Consider the following 23104-nt stretch of genomic DNA (forward strand, 5'->3'; position numbering starts at 1 on the left):
TTCTTTAGATGTGAAATTGTAGGCATCCGTATTATTTTAGGGTGTTGGCTATAGCTGATTTGCTCTTTGGTGGATTGACCTTAAATAGTTCCATTCATTCTAAATGCAATATAACAATTATATAATACATTTTGTACAATGACTACATATCATCACAGCGTGTTAATGTTGTTATGTGTGAACTAAGCTACAGTTTATGTTGATGTAACAGGTAATGGAATATTCTGTCTTTTCTTTTACTTAATTTTTTTAAATCAATTTTCACTTTGTAGCACAATTTGAGGAATATAAAGGCACAAAACCATACTTTTGCTCTGGCAAGTTAGATTTTCTATTCTGTATGCATATCTTATTTTTTCATGTAAAATGTTTTTTTTTAGCTTTTATTTTGCTACAGTTTTACAGAAGGCTTTGGGAAATTCACCTTCAGCTGTAAGTCCTGCATGATCGTTTTTGTAGTGTAAAACTGTGGACTGTAAAAAAAACTATAAAGAAAGTATCAAAAAAAAAGAAAGTGGTTGTTTTTGCAGATGTGTCCAGGTAAACTGAGCATTGATATCTTACATCTTTTTTTGATATCTTACATCCCATTTCAGTTGAACAGGAAAGGGATGACCTGAAACTATAATAATGATACATTTATTTGTATAGCACTTATCTAAAGAAAATAGAAAGTATTTAGTCCAGTTCAATTCTAAGTGCCATATCATAAAAATATCAAGGTGGAGACCTTAAAACTTATAGAGGAACCCAACAGTTCCCACAACTAAAGCATTTCGTAAATGTGTTTTCATTGAGCCACACCATCTCTTACGTCCATCTGGCTTGGAGATTATATTGATCATCGGTAGATCGCTCCCACTACCAAACCGAATCTCTCTCTGCCATTAACAATCACACTGAACTGCATGTTGAATACCATTTATTCTTTACAACTGTGGGAGTATAACTCAAAATATAAAGTGAAAATGGTCAGAACATCGCAGGAGCAGCAGCCGCACGGTGGAATGCGTGGTATGCAACCTTTCATACACAAACAACAACAGAGGTGAAACGCAACTTTATATCGTCTTGTTTGGAGAATATGGACAATTAGAGTAGACAAAAAACACCATGTTGTATATCATTAAAATCAACAAATCCTTTTAGATATCAATTTAGCCAAACGTGAACGAACTGTGGCGTGTTTTGGGGGATGAGTATAGAACGAACACCCCTACTCCAGGAGGGCGAATGGTTCCTCCCGCCGTAGCAGTGCCCGTCCTGCGCGGCCCCGACTGCAGATCAATGAATCCAGTCAGGGCAGGCGGGCTGGGCGGCTCCAACTTGGGACGATTTACGGAGCTTTCTCTCGCCGGATAGTCGACGACCACACGGACATGTACACGGCGAATATGCGCAGAAACATCACCTCGGGCCCTTCAGCGGAGTAAGGAGGACGTCGGCGTCAACCACTTTCACACTTGTACGAGAAGTTTGACGTATTCCGCGACACGTCCTGTGGCTCCCACCGGAGAAACCGAACACCCTCCCTTTTCCCGAACCCAGGATGATTTTCGCCAATACTGGAAACCTGCTGAGGACTCCGTACCGCAAACAGGTAAACAAACACAGAGTCACCTCACATAACGTTTTCGGTCGAGGTGTCAGAATTTGCCATTGGCCATTAGCGACCCAGACCAAAATAAACTTAACGCGCAACGTAGAAAGAGACAACAACTTGTTTATTGTTTATTTGACTGAGGTCGTGTGAGGTGGACGTGTTGTGCTCACGTGTCCGACGTGAGATCCAGACATAATGACAATACCCGCTGCTCTGACAGTGTTGGACGAGGTCCAGGCCGATCTCTTGAGTGGATGCTCTGCTAATGTCATGGCTCCACTGTTCAAACAGAAGGCCAGCCCTCTCCTAAAGTGACCCTCATCTATTATGTAGTATCTCTAATGATATACAGTGTACACTCAGCTAGTTCCCATTGAATATGTCCCCTGCGTGGTTTGGATCAGTGAACCTTTTACTTGATTTCAGTTTTAGCACTTTAGGGTGTAATAATCCATCTTTTACCCAATTGTGCTTCAATATCATACATGTGCAATAATGTCATACTGTTTATATTTGGTTTGCATTGTACATATTTCTATCTTTTATAGATCCCTGTGTTTATATTTTGTATTTTTATACTTATTATCGTATATTTGTATACGTATTATGTGTATTTCACTATTTCCTTTTTGCTGCTGTAATATGGTAAATGTCCCCATAGTGGGACTAATACAGACCTATCTTATCTTATTTTATGCATTCCAAGAAATGTGATCGAGCACAATCTTTTGCAAGCAGTATATGGTTTCAGAAATAATAGTCTAATTGCCTACATATGCTTTGTCCACTTTGTCCCAGTTCCAATTACATATAGATTTAGGAAATACATTTAAAAAAAACTCCCTTCAGCCAAAAGATTGGAATAAGCATATTTATTCTATCGTGCTGATGCTGTTCATCCTGTGGCTAGAGCTCCATGGGCGAGGCTTGTTACTGGAAGCCCTGTGTATTTCCAGCTCGGATATGACGGGGCTCTGCTGGTCTGGAACTGGCTGATAAGATGCTGTCCTCTCCCCCCATCACAGTGTGTCACAGTCCCGCTGCATTTGAGTAGAATCAAGCATATGAATGAAAACAAAATTTACTTTCAGTCCCACAGAGAAAAGGGGAAGTTGACGTCATCCGAATCCTTGACTGTGAAAATAGAGATTGGGGCTCTGTTGTATGAATTTTTCTTTAAGTGGTGGCTTGTAATGTGTGATGGTACATATGTTATAAACTATAAACCAACAGGTATGTAATGTATTTACAGCTCGAAAATGCAGTGCAGAGTGATGACACAGGCCACTACCAGTTTAACGTTAAATACAATTAAAACTTAGATCTTTTGTATATTTAAAACACTTATTCTCTCAACCCATTGATTTCCCAGCTTAGGTTTTTATTTATTTTTCTCATCTCTTGTCCTGGAGTTCAACTTAATGCAGTTGTTAGTCTTGGCACTAATTAATTCCTCCCCCCCACCCCCTTTTTAAATCTGACATTCATGCCTGGAAATCGAACCTTCCCAAACAAGGTCAAATTACCATGGCTTTATTGAGATGCTGAGAAATAGCTTGCATTATTTGATGTGATAATTTGATGAAAACCATGTATCGAGCAGGGATGTCTGTATACCAAGCATTTAGCAGTCCATACGATACCATGAAATTTCCTCCTTTCTCGATACCCAATTCAATACCACGGTAATAGACAAAAACAAAACAATTAATCCCATTTACTTCAACACACACTCCTTTATAAAGATTACTTTAACATACGTCAAGTAATAAATAAAAAGAACAGACTATTAACATGATGAAAAAGAACAGTGGCATGTAGGAAAATCATTTTAGATGTCAGTTATCTGGTGTAGCTCAATGACTGAAAGAAAACAGCAGACATCTCTTGACATCCCCTAAAGGGACATATTTTCCATGTAAAAGAAGGAACCTCCATCTAGAATTGTGATATCCTATCTGCCGGTTCGTGAGGTTCATTTGAAATCAAAGTATTTCATATTTGGTGCCAAAATGCATCCATAGTTCTGTTGTCTGTAAATAAGTGCTAGTCATGCAAGCATCTGTGATCTTTTTCAAGCTTATTCAGTATAGGGATTTTTTTATAGATATTGTTACCACTCATCTTTCACCTTTTGAAGTAGCAACAGTACCAACATTGTCGCAGTTGTCTTTATGGTTGTTAAATGTAATCTCCTCAGAGTAATGTAATCTTGTTATTAGAGTTAAGGGAATAAGGAAATTTCCCCAAAAAGTCCACTCCTCTGCTTCCTCGGCTCTTTGCATGCTCTCTTTACATGTTCTAATTTCCAAAAACATTCTTCCAAAAACAGTTACATCGGCATTCACTATAGAGTATTGGGTGTTGGTCACAAAGATGACTCACAAGAATAAAAACGCAACGCCCCTTATAAAAAACGATATACGACGTTCTTCAGTGTTTTTACAGGGATGACAAATCCTTTGAGTGCTGTCACTGCTTTCTTCCATGTTGTCCTGGATATATATGCTACATGCGGTGTCTGCACACATCCGTCTGTGAGATTGTTGCCAACTTAAGTTGAAGCACGACAGCATTTAACATGTGTGTTTAAAAGTTTGGCATTCAAACACAGTTTAAAGGGTAATGAAAATATGAAAAGGTAATACTAACTTTCCGGTTCAGTGTGTTATCACTAACCATTTCATCCAAACATACAAAAGACAACTTTATCTTAAAACTGCGAAAAATTGGCAAGCTGCACCAACTGTGAGCGACTGAAATAGAAGATTCAAGCAACTTGAAAAGAAGATTGAAGTTCTGCTTGAAATTCACTTTGGAGCAGCTACTGTCCTAGGCGCCGATACAACAAATGCTAACAGACGGACCCTGTATTTTTTAATGAAAGGGATTACATCGAATATGGAGCATCAAGTTACAGACTTGGTTGATTCGCCCCCTGGATGTGTCGTAATGCAAATGGATTAGTTAGGGAGGCTCCCAAACCAGCCTTCCCTAATTACACTTCTCACTGGCGCCAGACAGAGAACATCAACTCCAGCCAGGACTTGGACTGACGTTGTCCGGCAAATCCAGCAAGAAATCAAATATAAGTGCATGTACGCCCACTCCTGGACTCATAGCAAAACAGACACAAACCGCTGGCTCTGAACAAAATGAGCTAGTACTAACTAACTAATATATTTAACTAAGTGGAGCTGAGCATTTAGGATAACCCAAAATCCAGAAATCAACCAAACCCTCCTATAGACCGAGGGCTACATGAAACTATGCTAACTCGATACCTAATAAGGTGGCACTACTCTGACTGGGGACTCTATACCCAAGCATGTAAAAAACAAATATAACAAATGTAGCTGCCTGTCACATCTGTCTGTGAGCTAATGGACCCTTACTACTACATAATACGCGCCACTACTAATGGAGCAACTGAGCAACCTCTCAGGTCTTATTCTAACTTTGGAGAGAAGAATCAAATATTTTACCAACCTCCTTGGTTTTACCAACATCAGCATTCCTCATCAATAGGATAACGTTTATTGACACTTTCTATATCTTTTAGAGCTTTGAAGAAAAATGTAAACCTGATGGGATTCATCTAATCATCCTTGAAACCAGAATACTCTACTCTGCCAATCTAAAACACTCTTGGCTAGTGATACCCAAACAAGAATGTGTGAATAAGAGCAAAGCCTGTATATTTCTCCCCTCAACTGACCCTCTGCTCTACACCACCTAAGGCAATCAAATGATGTCTCTCTTAGTCAAGGACTCAAAAACTCCCCCATTCCCCCTTCAATATATTCACTTGTCTTCTACCCTGTCCCGTAATCCCTAAAGGTGCCCTGCTAAAGCTCATCAAATGAATGAACTCTTAAATAGCAATAGCTACTGACTGAGGTGTCGTCCAGTGATGGGATATACCTAATGCCACTTCCTTAATCATACCGGTTACATAAAGTGGCATAATCAAACACATCAGAGCAAACATAGATCATCTGGTAGCTGTCACAGTAATCGTAACATTGTCAATGTTCAGTCACAACCAGTGATCCAATCATGGATTTCCTGCAGTTGAAATTTACTCTTATAAATGTCAGGTGCTCACACGTCGTTTTTGGTTAATTTTGTGGAATTATGTTACCATTAGATAGAGTGTAACTAAATTATTTTTGTATTTTCAGTCAGACAAAACAGAACAGGAGGAGGAATTGCGGACAATTTATCTAAACAGTTTGTGTGTAATTACATTGACCTGGGTGAATTCATGATTAGGTTATCCTGCTTTTGAGCTCAAAGCAGCATTAACACTACATTATGTCCATCACCAAGATGTTCATCACTCTTTTTTTCTGGAATTCTCAGACATTACATTACTTGGTACCACCAGCTATAAATGAATAATACTAAAAGATGACGTTCAACAATCCAACTGAGCTTTGCAGATTATCAATGAGTATAGCTCTTCCAAAACTTGTATGGACCCAGCATTTTTAAGTGGGTGTTCAGTAGGGTTTCAAGTCATATCCTGAAGGTTATAAATATCTCTTCAAACTGACGTCTTCCCAGAGACCTTTCCTTTGAAACCCAACCTAGATGGCAATGCACTGAGCAGCTACAGGCGATATTCAACCAGTCATCTGTTAATAGGCTACTTGAAAGTGAAATTCCAGTGCAAATGAAGTACTTAATTAAAGAAAACTATATTTCCAGGCTGTAGAACATATACAGCCCTGAAATTACTTTTAAGAATCAGTGATTTTAGACAAAACTCTGATGAAAATTAGGTTTCAATTCCTGTCTTCTTAGAAACAAGCACATTGTTTGATATTGGTGAACATGAATCAATCCTCTTGAAATGGGGGTGCAGCTTTAAATGTGGGTTCGGCCTTAAATCAAAATTCATCAAGAATCAAAACTCCCTAGATTAACTCTGAGCTCATGAATCTTGGAACACTATCTCACACATGGCACAAAGTGGCAACAAGCCTCATGCATCGCTCATGTCAGACATACACAGTTGTCACCTTCCTATCCAGTGCCCACATTGTCTTAAAAGAAAAGTCAGAGGGTTAGTATGGTCTACTTTTAAGCTTTCACTTTCTTTTTTCTCACTTGGCAAATTTGCCCTTGTCATGGAAATCTGCCAAGAGTGCCTAGCTTTTAAAGGACTGCAATATGGCACTCTTTGATTCATTCCATTTGAGCCCAAATCACAGTCTGCCACGGCTTTTTTTTCCCACTGTTAAACTTGCAAATATATTTGACACGCCCTCAATGCATTTTTGCCATTCCCTTTAGTCCATTCACTCAGATTGCTTGACGTAATATTCACAATAGATTTGATGGTCCATCCCCTTATATACAATGGGCTTCTACCAAGTTACCTCACAAACTCCCTTGTTAAGTATTTGCCTTCAACAACACTGCAATTAGCTGCTGTTGGTTTATTGGGATGTAGCCATCATAAGTTACACCACAAAGCTATGGAACACAACAATAGCAGATAAGAGACCTAGAAACGTATCACTTCACTTTGGCCTGAATTTGGCTTCATTCTATATATGAAAGGTAATATACAAATAAAATGTATGATTATTTGTATCAATTATTTTTACTATTATTGTTGTTGTTTCCAAAATTAGTTGGTAAACAGAAGATCAAACTTGGGAAGGCATGTGAGGCAGTCAACCAGCCAGGAAAAAGAGAAGATCCTTTAGGCTGAAGTCCAAACTTTGGTTGCTCTATCCTGTCAGCACCTCATGCATGGGATTCCATCATCTTCCTCTCAGCTTGTTATTCCTCAGAGGGACAGAGGGGGGAGGGTGGTTCATGTCAGATAGTAGAGTAGAACACAAATCCCTGAAGGGGAAAGCTCTCCCACACCAGGACATCTGTGTCTTGTAAACATGAATCACTAAGTTGGGCAATCACAGAGGGATTTTTGCTTGTTTTTCCCCATTGCCTTTAGCAGCTTTATTATGCTATTATTTTACTCAGAAAATGATCTTAAAACTGAATAGCATATGGGGAATTCATGTTGTCTGGCTGTGTCTTAATATAATCCTAAAAATTCTAAAAACTTTTTTTCCCTGTGACAAATTGTGGGGAAATGTGATTATTTGTGTCACTTAAACCAATCTGATAATCAAAGCTATCTGTAAAAGGGGAATTAGGGTTAAGAAGTCTGGAACTAGACAAGAAATAATTGCTTATGTTGACCCACAAATATCTTGTTCAGAACCCCACAGCAGTGTGACATCTCTGTGACACTGATACAGCTCTCAGTGGGCCCTCATTGTGTTGACAGAGAAGGTGCGATGCAGGTTAGCCTGCAGATATGGATCACTTGCTCTGTAAAACAGCAATCCTTGCACTGAACAGAAACCTACAATGATGGTGATACTTATAATGGTGTGCCGTGGGATTTTAATCTTTTTTTGCCCTATTATGTGACTGTGACTTGTTGAGGGCATGGCACACAGTGAGTCTTGTCTTTGACTTAATTTTCATGAGATGTCATGCAAGAGGGAAATCTTTTTATTCTGATAAATAAAAACACTGTGTACACTGTGTTGACTAGATTTGTATCTATCAAGTGGCCAGCAGCACGACTCCAAATGTAAACCGTTGCTCTGACATGCTGGACCAACTTTCTCTCGTAAATTTTTAAGGTGATCAATGGAGATCAATAGTGCATGCAGATCCCCCCCCCCCCCCCCCCCTTTCTGATGTCCGCTGACTTCGAGCAGTCAAACTAGCTGGAGTGATGCATTGACAGATAACGTGCACTACAGACTGAACCAGCCCCCAGCTGCAACCATCTGTGACATTGGTGTGGTCAGAGATGAAACAAACTCGAAACAGAAGCAACAGTGTTTCACTGCCCTGCGGTTAATTTATATTCTCCATGACATGCTTTTGAAGTGTCACATTTGATAATGTTTGAATAATAATCTGAAGAGCACATTTTGTGAAAAAATGTACATGTAAACTCAGTATTATCTAAAAAATCCGCCACAATATTATTTAATCACCACCCTGGATTAACCTCATTTTTTTCATGTGTTTTGCTCATCCCAGCCACTGGTTGCCCCATCGTCACACCCCATGGCTCCACCCAGCCCGAGCACCAACAGCAGCACCAACAACAGCAGCAGCAGTAGCACTGCAGGCTGGGACCAGCTCAGCAAGACAAACCTCTACATCCGAGGCCTGTCCCCTTCAACCACAGATCATGACCTGGTCAAGCTCTGTCAGCCGTGAGTACCGCACTTCCCCTCGTCATTATCTGGTATTGATCAGACATAGATGTTTTGGCCTAATTAGTTTTCAGGTTTAGTTTTAATTTGCAGTCAGTGATGTATTGATTTATATTTGGTGAAAAACAAATAAGGTGTGAAAAAGTTATGGGTAAGATGTACATGCTATAAAATGTTTTATTAGTTTTGTCTATGTAGTAAGTTATTATAAACTTTCTTTCTTTCTAATAATCGTAATTTTCGAATGAGATTTTTAATAAAAAAAATTAGTAGTTTACATTTGAGATTTTAACAAAAGTAACAGTGTTGTAGGCTTTTTGATTACATTAAAATGACCTAAAAGAGTGCACAAGGACAGAGTGTAGCTGATAAGCTTGTTGACAGCATGTGGAGCACAGCAGCAGAGATTTAATTTATCATGTATCACAGCAAAATGTAGTGTTAGTGGTGGTCCACAGCCCTCTTTGTGCACTGAATGCTTTATTATTTTCCAAGCAGAGAGAGAGAGAGAGAGAGAGAGAAGAGAGGGGGCGAGGGGAGAGAGAGAGAATGAGAGAGCGAGAATGAAGGAGAGAGATAGAGAGACCACCCTGGTGGTTTGTTTGCTTTATTTTCCCAGGCCCCATCTACAAACAGGACCTTCTTTTTTCTTCTGTCGCAGGGTCACACTGAATGATCCTGAATCGTGATTGTAACTATATGTACTGTTCATGAACTACAGTCTGATGGCACTGTAAGAGCGAGCACACGGTGGTCACACATGATATGAGATTAGAGTTCAGATGATGGGAAGCTCTTCACCCAGTTAGTTGCTGTAATCCCAGGCTAAAACTCCTTCCTGGTTGATTGCAGGGCACATTGTGGCTTTCAACATTGTCACTGTATATTGTATGCATACATTTCAAATTGATTGTAGATAGATTGTGTCTCAACATTATTGAGCAAAGAAAATAATGAAAGTAGACAGTACTGTGCAAACTGAAAGCTCCACCCATGCAGGGATCAACGGGCAGTGAAACCAAAATAATTATATTTCAAATGAAAGAATAACTTTATGAAAAATCAAAAGACAACCACTTGTGTGACCTTTTAAACATTATGGATTGGACTTAAAATTTGACATTTATTAAAATATGATTATTATTTAATATAATACATTTTATAGTGTGAACAAAAATTAATAAATGAATAAGCTTCTAACACTCAGAAGAATTCACATAAAAAAGAGATATCATTACGTTTTTTTTAACAGTTCCTGTATCAAAGCTTCTTCTAGCTCTTCCTACTCTAAGAACAGACATTGTAGTAAAACTGTTTTCTCAGATGTTGCCATTAACACTTTGCTGTGGTCTGCTTGCATAACAACAATATTGCTCTGCTCACACCATGGCAACAGCACGAACCAGACATGACTATTACATTTCTTGCTCTCCTTGTTTTTTTGAGGCAATCATTTGCATTAACATACAGGGATTTGTAAGTTTGAAAATGTATCTTATGTGAAAAAAAGTACCATTTAAAAAAGTGTATACAGAGCATTGTCCCGAAATATAAAATATGTAAAAATACTGCATTTACATGACTCCCCATATTCAAAGATAAGATATTGATAATTCAATTCATCCAAAATACTTTTGTGACTGTTTATATAGTTTGATTTACTGGTTCAGTTTCGCTGAAAGGGGGGACTGTTAAGCTTTGCACTCACATGGTGGGGATTTTCAGCACCACATGGAAACCACTTCCTGTTTCTCATATTTTCACGGTGATGTCATAGATTGTTGCTCAACCGTCTCTGTGTGTTTTATAACTGGCTGTGTCTGGTATATAATCCTGTTAACGATGCCTCGCCTTTCTGCTCCTCCCCTAGGTATGGTAAAATTGTATCAACAAAGGCTATCCTGGACAAGACCACAAACAAATGTAAAGGTGTGTGGGTTTCTTTTTGTTCAGCTTCACAACAACGCCCTCTTTTATTTATCTTCTTATTAAGTCTGAATAAAGCCCTTCTGGATATTCAGCCCCTTGCTGCGAGAGAGAACATCTCTTCTACACTTTCACGAAATATGACCAATGTCTGAATCCTGCCGAAATCTTAAGTCATTCAACAGCTATCTAGTTGTCTCAGAGGATCTGGTCACGTGAGGAAACAAGGCAGCCAGGCTTCTCAAAGCTTCCTCCCAGCTTGTGTTATTTTAAGCCTCAGCCCTTGTCTGTTGGTGTGTCTGTGCTGTGGGTGGGTCCTGGGGAGGATGTCGCCTCCTCCTCCTTTCTCTATTGAATGACAGTGCTAGTTTTGTTCCAGTCCTTCTAGACAGTCCACCTGGTCAAAGAGAGATTTACCGATTCTCTCATATAGAGCTGATGGATTAAGAGAATACTTTGTCACTCTCCACTGGATTATGCAGATGCAAGTTAAGCAAAGGTTTTCCGTGAAACGGGACACCATTAGATGCCCTGTAAAGCTCCAGCTGAATTTTAAATAGAACCCAGAAATGGCTGTGACAATAACCCCATGTGACCTTAAGTCTCACAAAAATCTTTTTTTGACTAAAGTCTAATTTTATACTTTTTCAAGAACTAAGCGTATACATTAATCTTTTAGTACCAGTGTGGCCCGTTTCTAAAGCTGAACGAGCTCTGACATATTCACCATCACTCAGGTTAAATATAGCAGCTGCAGGACCGGCACTACGGTTTCACCCTGTTTGTACCTCCCAGGACAAAGAGCTGACCTGAGCCATGAATGTCACACTGGTATCTGCATCCTCAGCACTTTCTACCTCTACTCCCACACACACAAACACACATGCCCACACACAAGCACATATACATATAAAATTAGACAGATTTAAAGCAGATGTGTATGAATATGTGTCTGCTGATTTGACGCCGCTGCCTGACATGCCCATCCCAAGAAATGTAACCACACATTGCTGTGACACAGACCACAACTGTGATTGGTCCACTTGGTCCAGACTCTCTGTGGCCAGACAAGCACACAAAACAGTCCAACTGTCATACACATCGTCTCTTCTGACGTCTTCTCTCTTTCCTGTGTGGCAGTAATTTCTGTAAAAGTAACTCTAGATCAGCATTTATGAGTTCCAACTCCAACATGAGCTGCTGTTTCATTCCACAAAGAAGACACAGTCACACCAGCACACAAGTAAAAATACTCAACACCATAGAGAACTTGCATGGACTACGTGTTGATATGTTGAACAAAAGCATTAACCAGAATTGACTGGTCAGTAACAATGTTAACGCAAAGATTCCATATAGTAACACATGAGATACGCACTGACCATCACCATCCACAGCAGACGACAACACAGTGGATCTTCCATTAAGCTCGCCAAAGATCTATTGTCCTAACTGTGCTGCCCGTCTCCACAGGATATGGCTTTGTGGACTTTGACAGCCACACTGCGGCCCAGAAAGCTGTGGCTGCCCTGAAGACGACTGGTGTCCAAGCTCAGATGGCAAAGGTGAGGATTTATTACGGTCTGATCCTTATATCACATCCATACAAGTCACTCATTCACACTGTTTCTCCTCCATCTGGATTCTATGGGAGCTCAGACCTAATCCTTGGGGTAAATAGACTGGAGTTCTTGACTGGTAGGTGTAGGACCCCCAACTCAGTGACTCTGAGATCAGTGACTTAAATCATGACAGACTGCTGAATGATACTCTGCACTTTTTTATATTAATTTAATCAAGGACTGCACCAATAGTGGGTGCAGATATTTAATGCTGGCTGAGAAAGTGTTCTGCTGGATGTACTACAGTCACGTATTCATAAACACGACATTAGGTTTACTGTGTAAATCCAGACTGGTTTGTGTTCATTATATTGGATTTTGAATTTGACAAATGGATTGAAAAGATTTTCATAATCATGTTGAGACATGAGTACAGCATGATAGATAAATCAGACTGAATCACTTTTAGAAAATGTATTTTTTCACATGGTTCCCTCTCATGTTGACACACTTAGTTCAGCAGTTGTTGGGGACACAGCTCTTTGTTATCACTTTGTTATAGTCAGTGAAATGTCAGTGGCCAGCCTTTAAGGATGAGGGTGATCCACTAGGCTCTCTGTGCCATGTTTGATTTCGGCAGCCTACCTGTTCACCATGCTGTGAGAAGGGACACCCTCCCCCCGTGTTGCCACCACATCCTTGTGGACCTCCTTAGGTGATAAGCCCTTAACTAAGGTAGAGGATGAAATCACAAAGGCCATCATTGTTTATTTTTCTCAGATGGTGATGACTTGAGATTGTAGATTTAATTCCAAAGTTATTAACTTAGAAAGTTTCTGCATAATAATTTCTGCATATGTAACAAGAGATGTTAAATGAATCTTCTTCTACCTAAGGCCACAAATGTATCTCTCACTCTTTATACATTTTTAATCAAGAGTTCATGGGAAAGAAAATATCATAAATTCATGCTCTTTCACCCGGTTTATTGTTTAGCTAAATCCCTGATTAAAATATCCTCCTTGCTGACTGCAGGGTCCATCATAGTTTATATCACTGTCACTTTAGATCATAGAGGCTCTTTTTTAACATGATATGTAGACAGAATGTCTTTTCACATGCTTGAGTACAAAAACTCTGAAGAATAGAGCTCCAATCGGTAATTGTAGGTGTGTGGTATGGATTTTTAGCGCCACATGGAAACCATTTCCTGTTTCTCATATTTTTACAATGATGTCATGGACCCTCCCTCTCTGTGTTTTCGCATCAGGGAGACATTGCTATATAAACACAATTTAGTAGCTCAGAGGGCCACCTCCTGCATCTGAGCAGCCAGACTCTTTCTCATTGGTTTTATTCTGTTTCTTTTCCAACTGCAATAAAGTCAGTTTGATTTCCTTTGCACTAAAGTAGGGTTATGAACAAAATTCTTCACATTTATTTTGTAATAAGCTGCTGTGCTCATACATGGTATGTTTACTTACAAGTGGTGTAGGCTTTTAAACCACTGATGGTTTCAAGAGGTATTTATGTCAGCCAACAGCTCCCAGCCCGGCTGACAGAAAGATTTCAGATGTGATAGGCGCCTTTAGTCAGACTTTAGCATTTAGAGATTTGTGTTGCTGACAGTGGAATGTCATACCAGGGGTATTATCCGGCACGTGATTGGGTTTCTACACGCTCAGAGTACTCACGCTGAAGTCTTATAGATCTATAAAGTATCTCTGAAAGAGGAATTTTTGTTTAAACCTCTCAAATATGAATATTTCTTCTTTAAATGTGTTTAAAATGCTCGGACAAAAGTCAAGAAATACAGATTAACACATCTTTCTTTATTCTTAATTTGTATTTACTGTAGATTACCAGATTATTTCTATTGAGTGTAATGTGGACAGACAGTTATCGTATTTTAAACAATAGTTGGCTTTGTTTTTTAGGAGTTTATCAGATAAGGGACCATAAAGTAAGGCCACATCATTTTTGACATTATACTTGTCCCTGACACCAGTAAAGGAAGTAAATAATTGTGTGTTGTTATGGTAACAGGAACCAGTCAGGGAAATGAGTTCCCATATAGCTCTGAGACAGAGCTCTTTGCCTCATTTCTCTGTCTGGGGGTCTGTGGGGCTTCTTGACATGCCTCCGTGCACCCATTTTACTTTTTTAATTAAAGAGAGCAGCGTTGAGGGCCATGCCTCAGTTTAATCTTTGTATTGTGGAAGGTAAATGCCATTATAAAGTGGGAGCCTTTCACTCCAGCTTTATTCTCACAATGGCAGTAGCTTGTTTGGGCTTAATGGACTCCTTGACAAAAGTCCCTTTTCCTGTTTTATTATCTGCCCTGGCATCCTTCCACTGACTTTTCCCCATTATTAGTTGGAAGTCAGGAAGTGGCCTTATAGGAATTTGACTTCTTTTTAGCTTAAATCATTTTCGTTTCAATGAGTTTATATACTTGTCTTTATGTTTGTCCCTGTCTGTGAGTACATCCAAGTGATTCGCATAACTTTCATATAACAGAAGATATTAATTTAGGCACAGTATATGTCCTTGAATCCATCAAGCTGTGTGGTGTAGCATTATAGAGAACAGCATTCCTATATTGTTTCTTATTTTCTCTGACCTTTCCGTCAGTGCGTTACTTCAAATAAACTATTCTGTCCCTGTAGCTGACTCTGAACACAACACACAATAGATGAATAGTAATGGTGAGAGGCTGCCCCCCAGGGACTAGTAGCCACATCCTTTGTTTCTGCTGATGCTATTAAAACACGGCAAGAAATCAGCTGATGTGAGTCTTAAGCCACCGTGGGCTGCATGCAAATCACTAATTATCACTGCTCATATTGACCCTTTATTACCTTAAATCCCCCAACACACAGACAGGAGGCAGCCGGACATGTGCTTACTCCATTAAAAGATATACAGTATATTAAAAGTCTATTTTGTGTTACGCTATTTCCAGGGATAAATGATAAGTGATTGCAAAGAAACTCCCTCTTCCCTTGTTTCTTCCTCCTTCATCTTTAAATTAGTATGTCACTGAAGATTGTATGGAACCACTTATGAGAAGTTCTATGCTAATGTATTAAACAGCAAATGATTCCTGCTGATAGCAATTGTGTAATATCTTAATATCCAGATCCGCATAACAAATATCAACTGTCGGGACTTCCATAAATCTGAATCTGATGCTCAAATGTATATATCTGTGTGTTTACCAGTGTGTTAATACTTTAACTCTGGCTTCCTTCTCATTTACGGACGATACAGCAACAAGAGCAAGACCCCACCAACTTGTATATCTCCAACCTGCCTTTGTCTATGGACGAGCAGGAGCTAGAGAACATGTTGAAGCACTTCGGCCAGGTCATATCCACACGCGTCCTGAGAGACTCCAGTGGAGCCAGCAGAGGAGTGGGCTTTGCCAGGTCAGCTGCTTGCGTCATTTCTTTGTCAATGACTTGTACAAATGGAACAAAATATGTTTCTACAAATGCCACTTACTGTAGGAATGTAATATCAGTAAATCTAATTAGAATCAAATATAACAAAAAAATTGATACACAGTGACCAACTGAGATTATTGACATCCTCGTCCGGCCTCTAAACAGCATTTTGTCCATTAGGAAGTTTATTGGATGGCTTCATGGTCAAAATAGCCCACTTTTCAGCAGTTAACAGGAAGCGACCACTGTAGGACAAGTCTAATGGAAAAAATGCAAGAGACAGAGGAAATTAGACAAGTAGCAACTTAACAGCCTTTCAATGTTAAGTCAATTATATATACGTGAAATTTATTTTGAGAGACAATAGTACTAACAGGATTAAGATTGAGCCAAATATTCTACACCTATTGTCAGTATAAGTGTTGCATGTAACATCTTTTAGGTAGTTAGAAAATACAAAGTGGTTTGCTGATTCAAAGTACAACGTGTTTCATTTCTAAAATTAGAAACAAAAAAACTAAACATGACCATGTTATCAATAGCAAGGCAGAAGAACAGCTCAGGTATGCACAAACGGAAACTATTATAAAACAGTTTCACAATGACTGGATGATATAATTATTGTGATAATGCCAGCTTCCACCGTCAGCACTTGCATAACCGGATGTTTGACAGAAACAAAAATATCTTAATGCATCTCAGGAATGTGTATCTGCGTGTGTGTGGGTGTGTGTATGCATGGGTGTGTGTATGTGTGTGTGTGTGTGTTCACTCATGGGTCTCTGTTAAGACTACAAGATGCTTCCATAACGTATGTATACTTAATGCTCACAAATATAAAATCGGATTATTTTGAACCACCTTTTCTACCCAACCGAAAAGGAAACTGATGTATGAAAGCCGCTCACCCTCATTACTGCCGATGTGGTTAATGCTGTTTGTCTTTTTTAACTTCAGGATGGAGTCAACTGAAAAATGCGATGCAGTCATTTCTCACTTCAACGGAAAGTTTATTAAGACACCTGCAGGTTTTCCAGGTAAGACATACTCCTGAATTTTATTTGCACACATACCTAGAAATGTAATGTCAAATTGTGTAGTTTAATTGTCATATTGTGAAAAGAATAAGTTTGAAGGCAAGTAGCAGGATTTGTATTTCAATGATTAGAATGGGTTAGAGCTGGAGCTGTATAGACAGGATGTAATGGTCATCCAATTGATTCATGCTTCCAGGAGGAGTCAGAGAGTCTGCTGGTACAGAGCTCATATACACTCAGCTTTAAGTGGCAGAGCCCAGACAAAGAAAACGAGAGAGAGAGAGAGAGAGAGAGCGGCTCTGTGTGGCCTCCACTCCCTCTATAAGCTTTTTAATTGGATTATTAGACTGAAATAGTCTCTGCTGGCCTTGCCTCCTTTAGGAAGCAGAGGGGATTACAGCTCCACAGCTGCCAAACTAGATGTCTGTGTTCCCAGGCCGCCTAGTGAATGTACACTCCCAGGCTGCAGGGAGCGAATGACTGCATAGCGAGCAGCGACAGAATGATCTGTGTGATAGTCTTAGTCTAAGACAAACATTTTATTTTATTCTCTCGCCCTTTTCTCTCTCCCCAGTGCCCTCTGAACCCTTGCTGTGCAAGTTTGCTGATGGAGGGCAGAAAAAAAGAAGTCAGAATAAATTTGCACAGAGTTGTCGGGGCTGGGCAAGAGACAGTGACTCAAGACTGGTGAGTGGTGGATTGAGAGATCTGAGTGGCTGATGGGATGAAATCCATGTGCATATATGAATAATGAAGGATAAACCTCAGGTGTTGATGACAAACAACAGCTACAACTGTCACACAGCAACACATATTACAACCTACATGTACAGTGTCGTCTCTGTGAAGCATCTGAGGTGGTTACAGTCTCTGCTAGGAATTCTCCTGTGTAGTTAATGGTTCCCTCCCTCAGGTTTGAGGGTTGTAGATACACAGTAAACTGTGGAAACTTTAGCACAATGCTATTGTGTTTGTTTTGAGTTACATTCATCGGTTTAGCTGCTAAACCTGTGCTGTTTTTCTCCCCCAGGCTGGAATGACACTCACTTACGATCCCAGTGCAGCTGCTATGCAGAATGGGTCAGTACAACAACAGATTAGATTACATAGCCAATATACTTTCACTGTACCTAATTTACCAAAAATTTACCCTCCCATTTTAATGAAACGCACTTTATTCCATGTCCACAGATTTTTCCCACAAGCATACAGTATTTCAAACAGGATGATTGCTCAGACGTCCATGTCTCCTTACATGTCTCCGGTTTCAACATACCAGGTTGGCTGCTCTTCAATGATGTAGTTGTAGCTATAATAAAAGCTTTCTTTCCAGTACTTAAAAAAAACATTTAATATAGAAATCAGACTTCTTACAGAGTGTGTTTGTGTGACGTTCCAGGTGCAGAATCCATCCTGGATGCCTCATCAACAGTACATCATGCAGCACCCAGTAAGAGCTTAATCTCTTCATCCTCTCATCATCACTGAAACCTTTCTCTTTCCATTTACTCTTCAGTGGGACAGTTGCTCACTGACTGACTGCTTCTTTTAGGGAGAGTTTAGCGTAGCCAACTTTGCGAATTTGTCACAAGCTTTCCAGATTATAATTTTTTTTACCTCTTTTGCAAAGAGGCCCTAAACCTTTTTAGACAAACCTTATCTCCTTTCAGTACAGGAGTCACCAGTATTGTCCTGTGAGCACGGGATCAGTCACACCACTCCACACGTCTCATTCAATTGACCTCACAGCGGCTGACATAGACATGAATAAGCTCCTAGCATCCTCTCTGATTGGTCATTTTACGAGTAAATACAGCTGAGATCACAGCACAGCTTTTGTCTCAGGGTAAAGGCTTTTAGAAGCTTGGAAAGGGCTTAGAAGTGACCAGTGGTAAACATGAACTGCTTTAAGGTGCATGTTTCAGTCACAATTTTATTACCTCTCCCATTATCTGACAACAAAAACAGTCAAATGTGTAAACGAGAACATCTTTATTGAGGATTTGGCCTCATTACAATACTGTCAATGTGAGCTAGTAGGAGCATTGATCATAAATGCTTTGACCATTTACAATGGTTTAGTCTAGACTTTTTCTGTTGACAGATACAATGTGGAAGAGTTATAGTTGCACATAGGGTGACACTGATTTTAGAGGATTTACTGTGTTCAAGTGTTAGTACAGGAATGTAAAAACGGCCGCTCTAGTGAGGCCATATAAAGACGGGTAGACGATGACAGATGCCGGATATTTCATAACAGATGGCTGTGAAATTAAGTGCTTTGAAAATGAGTCAATATAGATGAGGGACATTTTTTTTGGAGGCGTCAGGTCCGCCAAGTTGCTCATAGACAACTTGTTCAACTTGTAAAACTCATGCTCCGACCTTCTGCTGCCGGCAGAAGGTCTGACCTCATTCAGTTTCGCTTTCCCTGAAATCCAAATGGCAAATGGACTGCATCTATTCAACGCTTTTTCAGTCTTATCGACTACTCCAAGTCACAGACACCCACACACACACTTTCCTATAACACACCATTCACACACTGTTGACATAGGCATCAGGGTCAATTTAAGGTTCAGTATGTTGCCCAAGGGCACTTAGGAATGTAGACTGGGGGAGGTGGGGATCAAACCATACAACATGCTGGTAATTGCTCGACCCTCTCTACCTCCTGAGCCAAAGCCAGTATTACTCATGTGTTATTTCACAAGCAGAAAGACACTACTCCACCAGCTGCATCCGTGCACCTCACCTGCATTTTCTTTTCCTCAAGGGTACTGTGCTATCGCCCTCTATGGACCCATCTATGTCACTGCAGCCTACTTCCATGATGGCCCCCCTTGCGCAGCAGATGAGTCACCTCTCTATGGGTAACGCAGGAACGGTGAGACCTTGAGCCAGACATGACTTCACACATTACACCCATTTGAGAATAGGATATTTAAATGTGTTTCATTAAACTGTGAAACGTACAGATCATGACTCTTGCTCTTTTTCTTCACCGTGCAGTTTATGGCTGCCAACACAGCTATGCAAGGAGCATACATCCCACAGTATGCACACATGCAGTCAGCCCCTGTTCCTCTGGAGGTACGCTATAAACATTAATGCTGCCTTCATACAAAGCATTATCTTCATCCAAAACGACAGCTCATTGGCAAAGAATCAGAGTTATCTCACTTTGTCTTCCAGGACAATGGGGGACAGTCACAATTGGACTCTTCCAGAAACCACTCCCCATATCCATACCAACAAACCAAGTAGCGCTGAGGTAACATTCCGACAGCAGCTGAAGCAATCACGTCTACAAATGCAATGGGGGCGCCGAGGATCTTTTCACTGTTTTGCACAGGTTCTGCAAACGTTTAAGTGAGACTATTTTTTTGGGGATCGTTTTCAGAATTAAACAAATGATTCAAATTCTCTAAAAAAAATTTAAAAAAAAGTTTGAAAATGTTTTATTTTGATACTACAATGTTTATTGTTTACTAAGAAATGCAACAGGAGACAAGAAAAGACTAGTTGTTTCAAGTGCATGATAGTTCATATGTCATTTGTTAATATTTCCAGACAATTTCTTTTTAAGCCAGACATTTTTGAAAATGATGTTTTTGTGCTTGCTGTGTGAGTGTTGCTATGGTGAAGTATTAATTGTTGTTGTTTTTTTGTAAAGTGATTTCTCTTTAGAACTTTGGAATTGATCTTGCTGTCTGATTAAAATTTGCCTTAATAGTTTTGATACAGTAGTTGTACAGACCACCACAGAGAGTGGTGATACGCAAAAGCTGTTACATTTGAACCGGCCACAGACGACGTGAAGAAATAAAACAAACTCCCAGAACTGATAGAAAAGTTATTGTAGAGAAAGAAATATCTTGGATGAAATGACTCCACATCGGATGCTTTTATTGGATGTAATATTTATTCAGTAAGAATGCTCTTCATGTGTCTGGATGTTGGATGAGGACATTCTTCTGAACGATCACCATTTTGAACCTTGCCTTTTAGAATACTTAGTATTGCAGAGAAGCTGAAATGGATCTTGGTGGGGGGGGGGGTGGGGGGGGCTATTGTGTTTTGTTTTGTCGGTCTTTGCTTTTGTTTTTTTGGGGATTGATATTAATTGTGATTTTTTTTTTCTTCTTTTTATGAGGTGTGTCTTTTTCACTATTCTTTGGAGAAAAAAATAACAGTAAAACACAGATGATTGTGCAAAAAAAAATTACTCGTCGGAGCCTTGTAACAGAACAGAGTCGTGGGGTAACAGAGATTAGTACGTGTACGTTCTGTTGTACCTCGCTCTTTGATAGGAAACAAAAACTTGGCACTTTTCAATTGTAGTTTACTTCACCAAAGATTTCGGAGCTATAGTACACTGAGGAAATAGCATCATTTGTCTCTTAAACCAGGACAGAAGTGACTCTGCAAAAGGAGATTGCAGTGCGGACAGTGTGCCTTTTTTTGTACATTTACATTCAGTTTTCACAGGTATCAGTAGAGATCCGACACACACACTCGAGCATGAAGGAAGGCCTGGATCCAACAAGTGCCACAGATGAATTTCACGCAGACAGAAAATGCAAGGTTATTGTAAAAAAATAATCTGTTTAAAAGATGCATCAATATGAAAGGGCAGTGCTGTAAAAGCTGACGATAGCACTAAAACAACAAGTCTGATTATTTCAATCATTAACGTTGGCTTTTTGATCAAGGCGTCCTCCAATAAGCCTGTGATTCGACCTGGTGGTCAGTCTGACCAATTATCTACCTCAGAGTTTTCTTTCTCCTCTGCAATAGGTCGGGTTAGCAGGTCCAGCCCGCCCTTCCAGACCAAACGCCACGCTCAGGAGCTGGCCACATACAGCTGTTTCCTTTCAGGTTGTTTTTGAGTACTTTTCTTTTTTTTGTGTGATTTGCATCAGACATTTTCTTAATGATGTTTTTAATGTAGTCATTGGCGGGTGGGGCAGCGACATTATTCTCCTGATGCTCACACATTCAGCTTTATAGTTCCAAAAGAGCTGCTGCTTTTTTTACAACAATAGATTTCCGACTCTGATCTAAGATATCTTGAGGCCGTCGATGACAGGGAAGCTTTGTGGCGTTCACTGGATCTGTGCTCCTTTAATCAAACCCGTTGTTTGCTTTGTCTTTGGGTCCAGACAAACACGCAGCAGCATTTCCTCTGTAGCTAATGGGCGTGCGAAACACGGAGGGGCCATGATACTTGAGATGTAATGCCTCAGACTGAGAAGTTGTACTGTTATGTGAGGTTTATGCTGCTAATGGTGTCTGAACCAAGTGCCATAAGTACAAGGATCAAGAGTTGCAGAGGTGCGTCAGAGAAAAAAAGCTCATATAGGTAACCATCATGTTGAACAGTCATTAAGTTATACAAGGAAAAGAAGTTCTAATTTATGACATTTTTTTGTACAGACAGCTTGAGAAAAGAAAGATTTTCATAGTGCTAGATGAAAGTTCTATCTTTTTTTTTACTCGTGCCACACAGATGCCAGTGGTAACTTGTATGTACAGTTTAAGGAAACTTTCCTCTGTGTTTTTGTTTTGTAGTGTTTGTTAAATCCAAAGACCTGTTTTTTTTTTTTTTTGTAGCTTGTTTCCTAAGGTTTATTCTGTTCATTTCTTTGACATTTTTGAATAAAGATTTTAAAGATTTTCACCTTTTAATCTGTTGTGAGTCTAGTGTTTGTTTTCAGGGCGAGCTGCAGTCCTGATTATGAACCCTGAGGAAACCTGTTCTTTTATTAGCCTTGTATTGTTCAAGGATAAAACTATAGACTTATCTTTTATGTGGCTCGTCAGTAAAATATCAAGAGTTGAACTGTACATTTTAATATGTTATTGTCAAGGTAGATGACTAAAATCAAAGCACCATCTCTCACTTTATTTTTAATTTATGTGTAATAAAGAAAATGGCTTTTATCATAACATAAAAAACAAGTTATATTAATTACAACCCTTTAATGATCTAGCTTGAAAGAAACAACATGCCCACTGACAAACAAATATATTCCATAAGAAAAATAAATGGTCTATTATTATTTGTGATTGTCACTGAGTTACTGCTTCTATTTTCGTCTTTTGCTATTTAGACCATAAAGTGGAATAAATATTCTCTAAACTGGAGTTCAGGAAGGCAGAAATCTGGGAAGAGAAGGAGCAACATCTGCTTAATACTCTAATTAAAGCAGCAGCTGACAAAGGTCCCTTCACTGTCAGTTTTCTCCAAGATACCAGACTC

At 39.5% G+C, this 23104-nt stretch overlaps 1 protein-coding gene across 2 annotated transcripts; it reads left to right on the forward strand.

Moving 5' to 3' along the window:
* Positions 1–1288: 1288 nt before the first annotated feature.
* Positions 1289–22530, forward strand: LOC128455763 (RNA-binding motif, single-stranded-interacting protein 1). 2 transcript variants are annotated; one of them, XM_053439613.1, is made up of 13 exons: positions 1289–1600; positions 8687–8865; positions 10736–10794; positions 12265–12356; positions 15627–15784; positions 16760–16839; positions 17414–17526; positions 17870–17919; positions 18031–18118; positions 18239–18289; positions 19616–19726; positions 19852–19932; positions 20035–22530. In XM_053439613.1, exons 1-13 carry the CDS (start codon positions 1550–1552, stop codon positions 20104–20106), a joined length of 1185 nt encoding a protein of 394 aa, XP_053295588.1. In that variant the 5' UTR covers positions 1289–1549; the 3' UTR covers positions 20107–22530. The 2 variants fall into 2 exon arrangements, with proteins under 2 accessions (XP_053295588.1, XP_053295587.1); XM_053439612.1 differs by having other exon boundaries at positions 12265–12355; positions 15617–15784.
* Positions 22531–23104: the final 574 nt, after the last annotated feature.

Source organism: Pleuronectes platessa, chromosome 14 (genome assembly GCF_947347685.1).
Source record: "Pleuronectes platessa chromosome 14, fPlePla1.1, whole genome shotgun sequence".
NCBI lineage: Eukaryota > Metazoa > Chordata > Actinopteri > Pleuronectiformes > Pleuronectidae > Pleuronectes > Pleuronectes platessa.

Coding starts and splice junctions, on each gene's coding strand:
- LOC128455763 (XM_053439612.1), top strand. CDS start 1,550: ATGATTTTCGCCAATACTGGAAACCTGCTGAGGACTCCGTACCGCAAA. Junction 18,119..18,238: donor CTCCGGTTTCAACATACCAG/GTTGGCTGCTCT, acceptor GTGACGTTCCAG/GTGCAGAATCCATCCTGGAT. Junction 19,933..20,034: donor CAGCCCCTGTTCCTCTGGAG/GTACGCTATAAA, acceptor TTTGTCTTCCAG/GACAATGGGGGACAGTCACA.